Source organism: Podarcis raffonei, chromosome 10 (assembly GCF_027172205.1).
Source record: "Podarcis raffonei isolate rPodRaf1 chromosome 10, rPodRaf1.pri, whole genome shotgun sequence".
In the NCBI taxonomy this organism is placed as follows: domain Eukaryota; kingdom Metazoa; phylum Chordata; class Lepidosauria; order Squamata; family Lacertidae; genus Podarcis; species Podarcis raffonei.
Window position 1 is genome coordinate 74,029,980 of NC_070611.1, and position 8,492 is coordinate 74,038,471.

Sequence of the window (8,492 nt, forward strand, 5' to 3'; positions counted from 1 at the left end):
ACTCAGTTAATTGCCTACCATTGAGACGAACCAAAGGTCTTTCAGGTCACATTTCAGGAAACTATGAGTATTCATAATAATAATAATAATATATTTATAACCTGCCCATCTGTCTGGGTTTCCCCAGCCACTCTGGGCAGTTACCAAAAAAAGATTAAAAATACATTAAAACATCAGTCATTAAAAACTTCCCTAAACAGGGAACGTTATTCATACACTCGTGTTTGTACAACATAAAACTCATTTGAAGCACACTATTGTCCCACTACAAGCAAAATGTTTCCTTATTTCTGGGTCAAGTTTGCCCTTAAACAAAAGCCAACTGTGTCCTTTTGTGCTCCCTCCTATCTATGCAAATGCAAACCCCCTAGACTCTCACTAAACCCTCAAGAGCATATAAATGACTCGGAACGGTTTGTTTTTGTCTCAGGAGAAGCGTGAGTTGCCACCACAGCAGATACATCATCCATTCATCCAGGTGGACAGGTGAGTAGCCAATCTGGTCCCTTTGTCCAGGGTTCAACAGCAGCCAAATCCCTGCAGAAGAATCCTACTGCCCTGTGCAAGTGAATTCTCTCGACCTGGGTATGAGTTTTGGGGGCACCTCAATGCCCTAAGATCAGTGGTTTTCAACCAGTGTGCCGTGGCACCCTGGGGTGCCTTGAAGGATGGTCGGGTTTCCCAGGCAACACTGGGCTCTGTCCCTCTGTCCTTCCCTTCCTCCCCTGATGCCCTCTCATGTCTCTGCCTCCCAAAGGCTTGCATAGCTGTTTGTTGCAGCAGCCGTGGCTACAAGATCCACAGGCTAATGGTGCCTCTGGGGCTGGCCAGGGGGTGCTGGGTGCCAGAAGCTGAGGTGGCCTCGGAGTAAGCAAGCAAGCGGGTGAGGGAGCACAGCCAGCCAGTCCACCAGCCCTTGCTGTTGTGAATGGATAGACAAGTCCCAGGCCCCTGTGTGGCAGTGTGAGGAGGCACCTCTCCTTGGGGCAGGTGGGGCAGCTCAGAGACCAGGGATGGCAGCAGCAGCAGCTACCCAGAGGACTCCCCAGGAGAGGAGAGGAGAGGAGAGGAGAGGAGACGAGAGAAGAAGCTGAGGGATCACTCCACAAAAGAGGGTGGGCCCTCAGGTTGGATCTGGCAATTGTCATCACAGATGGGGGGCATTCCAAAGGTTGGGCACCGATCGCCTCTCTCAGCCCCATCTCCTCTTTCTCCTTGACGCGGGACACGGGTGGTGCTGTGGTCTAAACCACGGAGCCTCTTGGGCTTGCCGATCAGAAGGTGGCAGTTTGAATCCCCGCGATGGAGTGAGCTCCCATTGCTCTGTCCCAGCTCCTGCCAACCTAGCAGTTCGAAAGCACACCAGTGCAAGTAGATAAATAGGTACCATTGTGGTGGGAAGGTAAACGACGTTTCCATGCGCTCTGGTTTCCGTCATGGTGTCCCATAGCGCCAGAAGCAGTTTAGTCCTGCTGGCCACATGACCCGGAAAGCTGTCTGTGGACAAACTGTGATAGCCTGGGAATCTGATTCAGAGGCTGAACCGGAGGAATCTCACCCTGCACAGGAGTCCCCGCCTCCAGGGCCGGCTGAGCTGGGGCAGGGCCTTGAATCTGAAGTGCCTGCACCTGTGCCGGATCCTCAGGAGCAGACACCAGATGAATCCACTCTGGCTCCTGGGATGATTGAGAACCCATTGCCTACAGGTACACCTCTCCCGGCCCTGTCAGGGGAAGGTGAGCCTCCCCCTGGGTCCAGTAACCCTCCAGCCTCTCCTGAGCTGCAGAGGCTCAGGGCACAGAGGCGGAGGGAACTGGTTTCTCTCAGGAGGAGTGCTCGCCTTAAGGCCAGGAGAGGCGGGTCACCTGTGGGCCGGGACCGCCCCTGGCCTCAGAGAAGATAAAGGCCAGTCAGCCCGGTCCCAGGTTGTGGGTGCAACGACGTTGGAAACCTGTTTCTGCCAGCACCCAGACCTGTCTTTCCGGAGTTGCCAACCACGCAGCTTCCCCCTTGGTGGACAGTCTCCAGACCCTCGGCCCAGGACCGGACTTTGACCACGCCTCACGGTAACCCCCCCCCCCCCCGGGACCAGCACACAAACGCTGGCTCCCTCAGCCTGAAAGTGAGATGAGAGCAGCAACCCCATAGTCGCCTTTGTCTGGACTTAACTGTCATGGGGTCCTTTACCTTTACCCTTTTTCTCCCCACAGAAAAGGCAGGAAAACTGAAGATGGGGCTTTTGGCTTTCTTTGGTCTCAGCTTCCTAATTGCTGCTCCATTTTTGAGAGGTGAGTTCCTTCCTTCCAGACAGAGCTAGGGAGGAACCTTGGGCTCCTTGAGGAAAAGATGGGATAGAAATGCAACAAACAAACAAGCATTCAGGTCTGTCATGCCAGTTTGGGAAGTGCAGAGTTGCCTCTCCAACTCCAGTTAAGTACAGTTGTGGTGTGCATAAACATTTTGGATTATTATTCCCACAGCTATAGGCGTAGAAAGCCTTATGTCAGCCTGATGATTCTGGGAAAGTCCCAGGAGGAGGATTTTGCCATCTCCCAAATGATTCACGAGATCATTCCAGAAAATCTTGTCTTGTTGAACTGTCTCTGCACAAGCGCCACCAATTATGTGCTGCCACAGAAAGAAATCTGTGGGCACAGGGATCTGCAGGGATTTCCCTCTCAAAACATGGAGAGGGGGGAGCAGGCCAGTTTCTCACACAAAAAACGAGAAGAATGGCACCTGAAACATTTGCCTCATATCTGAGGTGGCCCCATGCCCTCCAAGGATAATTTCTTTTGAAAGGGCAAGTTTCTAGCATTCCTAAAACCTTGCTCTCTCTTCAAACACCTGTGTCCTTGGATGAAATTATTAAACTGGAAGAAATTCTCTGCTCTTCTGTCCCCACAAGATCACAGGATTCTTCGCTGGTTTCCCTGCACCACTTTCCTGTCTGCTCCACCTGCTTCTCACACCCGCCTGCTTTGTGCAAACCTGGGTGTCATTCCATGGACACCCCTCCCTCCCGTATCACGCCAACATTGCAACCCTCAAGAACTGATTCCTTATGTTTCGCTTCGATCTGTGGGGTCCTTTGATGATTCTGGTGATTCCCCATGTGGCCCTCGAGGTTCAGTCGACCTTCACTGGCTGACTGGGTATTTGGTGTGGCAAATCCTGCCCTGTGGAACTCCCTGCCATTAGAGGCTTGTCAGGAACCACCCCTGCCTTCGTCTGAAAACTGTGCTGCTTTGGCAGGCATTCCCAGTGTGAATTTCTCCTCCCTCTCTCTCCCTCTCTCATTTTTTTTATTGGTTTTCCAAATTATTACAGACCAGACCAAATTACTTTAATTTAATACAATTTCTTAGAAAAAAATAGGTTTCCCGCTCCTGTTGCAAACATATGTCCATCACTTCCTCATGTAGCCACTTCATCTCTTCTTTGTTGTTGTTCAGTTATTTAGTCGTGTCCGCCTCTTCGTGACCCCCTGGACCAGAGCACGCCAGGCACTCCTGTCTTCCACTGCCTCTCGCAGTTTGGTCAAACTCATGCTGGTAGCTTCTAGAACACTGCCCCACCATCTCGTCCTCTGTCATCCCCTTCTCCTTGTGCCCTCCATCTTTCCCAACATCAGGGTCTTTTCCAGGGAGTCTTCTCTTCTCATGAGGTGGCCAAAGTCTTGGAGCCTCGGCTTCAGGATCTGTCCTTCCAGTGAGCACTCAGGGCTGATTTCCTTCAGAATGGATAGGGTTGATCGTCTTGCAGTCCAAGACATCTCTTCTTTAATAACCATTTAATCCTTCTCTTGATGTTAGACCATTCTTGCAGCTGACCATAATTCTTTCCTTACATACAGCACCTCTGTTATTTCTCATAAATATAAAACCCATTTCACCGGTGTAGTCCTTCATAGATGTTTTTCTCAGACCTTGTGTGCTGAGCCGTTTAATTGCTATCTTCCTTTGTTCAGTTCACCACAGTGTTTACAAGGTCAATTTACGTTCCATTCCCTAAGCTGTTTCTCATTTTTAACCAACCGCTATCTGCAGATGTTTCCTTTATGTTTTTAGTTACATTTTATGGATATTCATGGGCTGATTTCATTCCGCTTTGTGTGTTGTGAGCTTCCTAGATACAGATGAGAAAGTGAGGATTGCAAATATCTAAAGAGATAAATGAACATCAACCCCAGGCCAGGTTCTGACTGGGCTTTTCCTTTGACTTCCTGAGCAGGTGCTGAGGCTGCCTGCTGCCACATGGAGTGGTTGCCATACGGTTCCTATTGCTACAAACTCTTCAGCGATAAAGTGAGCTGGGCTGAGGCAGAGGTAAGTGTGGCCTCTTGGCTTTGGTCAAGAGCTGATGGATTGATTGATCAGTTTACTTATATGCCAGTTTTGCACAACAAGCTCATAACGTCCTGCAGCAAACCTTAAAAACATCCAAACGCAGAGCACTAGAAATACAAATATCTTCTTCATAATAATACCTTTATTGCCAATGTACAACCTGTGTACACTAAAATTAACTGAGCCCCACCACACAAACAGTCTCATGGCACTCTGTGTGCTTGTCACACAACAAACCAAACCCAAAAGTCAGTTGCACTATATTATTATTTTCTGTTTAGCAGCCTAACAGCCCACGGATAGAAACAGTTTTTTAGCCTGTTGGTACAGCTGATTATACTTCTATATCTCCTGCCCGAGGGTAGAAGATTAAAGAGGTGCTGGCCGGGGTGTGAATCATCCCTGAGAATTTTCCTTACTCTCCTAAGGCAACGATCATTTGCAATGTCATCTAGCGGGCTCAGGGAAAGCCCATGATATCATGCGCTGTGTTCACCACCCTCTGTAGAGACTTTCTGTCCGTGGCTGTCAAGCCAAAGTACCACACTGTGATACAATATGAGAGGGCACTTTCTATTGTGGACCAGTAGAAGGAGGTCATCAATTGTCGTTTAACATTGTTCTTTCATAAGACCCTGAGGAAATGGAGTCTCTGTTGGGCCTTCCTAACCACCTGAGTTATTACTATTATTGGCAGGGATGGGGGGGAACGGGTCACGTGATGTCAGTGCCCCAGTTAGGTATATGTGCAATGTTAGACAAAGGGTAGGAAAACAAGCTCTGCCGCCAGCATTCAGGGCTTACTCTGAGTTTTGGGGTGGCACGAAAGTGCCCAAGATCCTCTTTCCCACCTGCAAACGCTTTGGGCTTCCGTGCATGTTCCCTCATCCCTGCCCTTTACTGAATCCTCCCTGATTTCCTGCTCTTTGGGTAAAAATGACGTTTCTCTTGCCCTCTCTCAGATTGCCTGCCAAGATTACTTCCTCGGCGGTCACCTGGCCTCCATCCACAGCGCGGAACAATCTGCCGAGCTGGCCAAGTACATCATTAAATACCGCAAAGTTGGAAGCCATGTCTGGATTGGACTGCGTGACCCCCGGAAGGTGGGTTTGCTGGCTTATTTTAGCTTCTAAGGTGCTTTTGGACTCCAATGCAGGTTGCGGTGGGGGGGGGGCTTGTAGAAAGATGCTGAACTTAATAAGAGGGCAGGGTGCCCCCACCCCCAGAATGTCGGTATTTTTCACTCCATAAGACGCACGCAACCATAAGATGCACCTAGTTTTTAGAGGGGGAATGCAAGAAAAAAATGTTCTTTAAAGGGAGCACTGAGCAGAGCCTGTATGCATCCCAGGTTCTGCTCAGCGCTCTCTTTCACGAGCCGCGTGGAGCACGTGTGTGACACTTGCAGGCTTTTCCCTGAGGAGGGAGAAGGGCAGCCCATCACTGATGGGTTGCCCTTCTCCCTCCTCAGGGAAAAGCCCCCAAGAGCCCCCCACACGCTCCGCGCGCTCTTTAAAGGGAGTGTGGCTCTTGCTGGCTTTTGCGGGAGGTGGGGGAAGGGACAGAGTGTGACTAAGCCAGAAACTAGAACAGCGAGAGGGAGCGCAGCGATCCCTCTTGTTGTTCTGGCTTCTGGGATAGCTGCACAGCCTCTTCAGGGCAGCAGGATGAAGGCTCCCCCTATCCTGAAGAGGCTGCGCCCGGCTAAGCCAGAAGCTAGAACAGTGAGAGGGAGCGCTGCGCAGCAATCCCTCTCGCTGTTCTGGCTTCTAGGATAGCTGCGCAGCCCGCATTCGCTCCATAAGACGCAAACACATTTCCCCTTACTTTTTAGGAATGAAAAAGTGTGTCTTATAGAGCGAAAAGTACGGTATTTGGAAATTCATTGGGATTCTTCATTGTTGTGAACCATTTTCATATCTATTCATTAGTAGCAGAATAATTTAACTTTTAAAAATACTATGTACTGCAGTCACACTGGCTGAGTGGTTACTATTTAATTTACTGCATTTGTATTCCACCTCTCCTCCAAGGAGTGGAAAGTGGTCCCAACTAAAGAGTAATGGGAACTTAAGTTGACAGAATATGCGCAGCTTGCAGACTTAACGTATAGAATAAGAGAACAAGAAGGACACACGTTTAGAGAAGATTGGAAAACGTTGATTGAATATATGGGAAATAACTGTGTACAACTGAAAACGCTGGCAGCATTAAGATTAATTCAACAGTGTAAACAAGTTTTGATGGATGCAATAATGGAATACTGAATGGTACAGTTTCTGTAAAATATGCAGGGGTTTATGATTTGCAGAATGAACCATGGAAAGAGAAGAAGGGAAGCCATTGACGTCTTAAGGATGTAAAAATGAGTATTTTAAATTGTAAAACAGAAAATTTAATTATATATACGTATATGTAAAAAAGAGTGTGAGCAGCTGCTGCAAGGAGACTCCAGGTCTCCCATCTGCCTAACGAGAGCCTTGCCTGGGCATCTTTGCTCTCTTCCCTGACAAACAAACTGCTTTTCTGTCCACACAGAACCGGCAGTGGCAGTGGACGGATCGGTCTTCAAACAGCTACAAGAACTGGAATGCTGGAGAACCCAACAACAACAACAACAACGAGAACTGCGTCGATCTTTGGGCTGACACAGGTGAGCCCAGAGGGAGAGCTTCCTGCTCTGGCACCCAGAGCAGCGCACATGCGGGGATGTGGCTTGTGCGCGTCTCAGGGGGCGTGGCGCACGTGGGGGGTGCGTGGTGAGTGGCATGTATTCCAGGGGCACCGAGTGATATCACGCCCCCCCCAGAATGACACCCGGGGCGAACCTCACCCCCCGCACCCCCCTTCCTCCACCAGTGCAGTGGGTGAGACCAGGTGACGTGGGCATGTTGGCGAGAGCGGGGGGAGGGCAATGAACTGAGCAGCCCAGTTGTGGGACCTGCTAGGAATGGAGGGTGTGCTTGCAGAATGAGAGATTTCTTTGAATCTTATTAACCATCAGGGTAAAGGTAAAGGTATGCCTGACCATTAGGCCCAGTCGTGGACAACTCTGGAGTTGCGCACTCATCTCGCTCTATAGGCTGATTGGAGCCGGCGTTTTTCCGCAGACAGCTTCTGGGTCCTGTGACCAGCATGATTAAGCTGCTTCTGGCAAACCAGAGCAGAGCACAGAAATGGCGTTTACCTTCACACTGGACTTGGAAGCAGCAGCAGCAAAAACTGACCACGTTTTTGCTTGAGTTCTCCAATATCCCTAGCAATATCTCAGTGACATCCATTACAATATTAAACCTTGGAAAATCTCAGAGTGGAGCACAAGACACAGGTTCTCTTTTGCTTTCCAGGATACATGAAGTGGAACGATGAGAACTGCAACTCTGCTCTTTCGTACCTCTGTCAGTACAAACTCTAGGATGGAGTCCCCGTTTCTCATCACCTGAGAAGGCAGGGTCAGGAAGACACACCCTTCAGATAAAGGAAAGGGGATATTCCTGCAAGGACCCCATCTCTACATCCTTTTATCATCTCTCCTTGTTGATTGGTGGTTAGTTTGCTTGCTTACGTCTCCTGGTTGTTGATCAGAAAAATGTAACGTCCAATAAACTTCATCTTTATCTCTTTGTTCATTGAATAAGATTTTACTTACTGCTTTCTCTGTACTTCAAAGGAGTTGTGTAAGACTTAATCCTCCATGACTTCTAACGTACATACCTCTTATGTATATTTACGTAAAATATAAAATGCTCATTAAAAATACTGAAGGCAAGTCAATTTATCAAATTTATCAAAATAGAAGCAAAACTTGCATAATATATGAAAATGCGTGTTAAAATGACACGTGTGGGTTAGGTTGCCAAATCAAAAGAAGTCTTCAGCTCGGTGAGCAAATGTCGAAAGCCCACGTGGGTCCCCAATAAACCCCCCTTTGAAGCCAGAGGCATTAGCATGCAGCCAGATAACAGTTGCACTGACACCACAAATAATCACCCTTAAGCACTTAAGCCTTAAGTACCCTTAAGTGGGTGGCGCTGTGGGTTAAACCACAGAGCCTAGGACTTGCTGATCAGAAGGTCGGAGGTTCGAATTCCATGATGGGGTGAGCTCCCATTGCTCAGTCCCTGCTCCTGCCAACCTAGCAGT

At 48.8% G+C, this 8,492-nt stretch overlaps 1 protein-coding gene across 1 annotated transcript; it reads left to right on the top strand.

Moving 5' to 3' along the window:
- The first annotated feature begins 366 nt into the window (after nt 1-366).
- On the top strand, nt 367-7,972 carry LOC128422013 (C-type lectin lectoxin-Thr1-like). The gene is made up of 6 exons (XM_053405462.1): nt 367-486; nt 2,211-2,288; nt 4,234-4,328; nt 5,312-5,452; nt 6,888-7,002; nt 7,697-7,972. Exons 2-6 carry the CDS (start codon nt 2,231-2,233, stop codon nt 7,762-7,764), a joined length of 477 nt encoding a protein of 158 aa, XP_053261437.1. The 5' UTR covers nt 367-486; nt 2,211-2,230; the 3' UTR covers nt 7,765-7,972.
- Nucleotides 7,973-8,492: the final 520 nt, after the last annotated feature.

Coding starts and splice junctions, on each gene's coding strand:
- LOC128422013 (XM_053405462.1), top strand. CDS start 2,231: ATGGGGCTTTTGGCTTTCTTTGGTCTCAGCTTCCTAATTGCTGCTCCA. Junction 4,329..5,311: donor TGAGCTGGGCTGAGGCAGAG/GTAAGTGTGGCC, acceptor GCCCTCTCTCAG/ATTGCCTGCCAAGATTACTT. Junction 7,003..7,696: donor CGATCTTTGGGCTGACACAG/GTGAGCCCAGAG, acceptor TTTGCTTTCCAG/GATACATGAAGTGGAACGAT.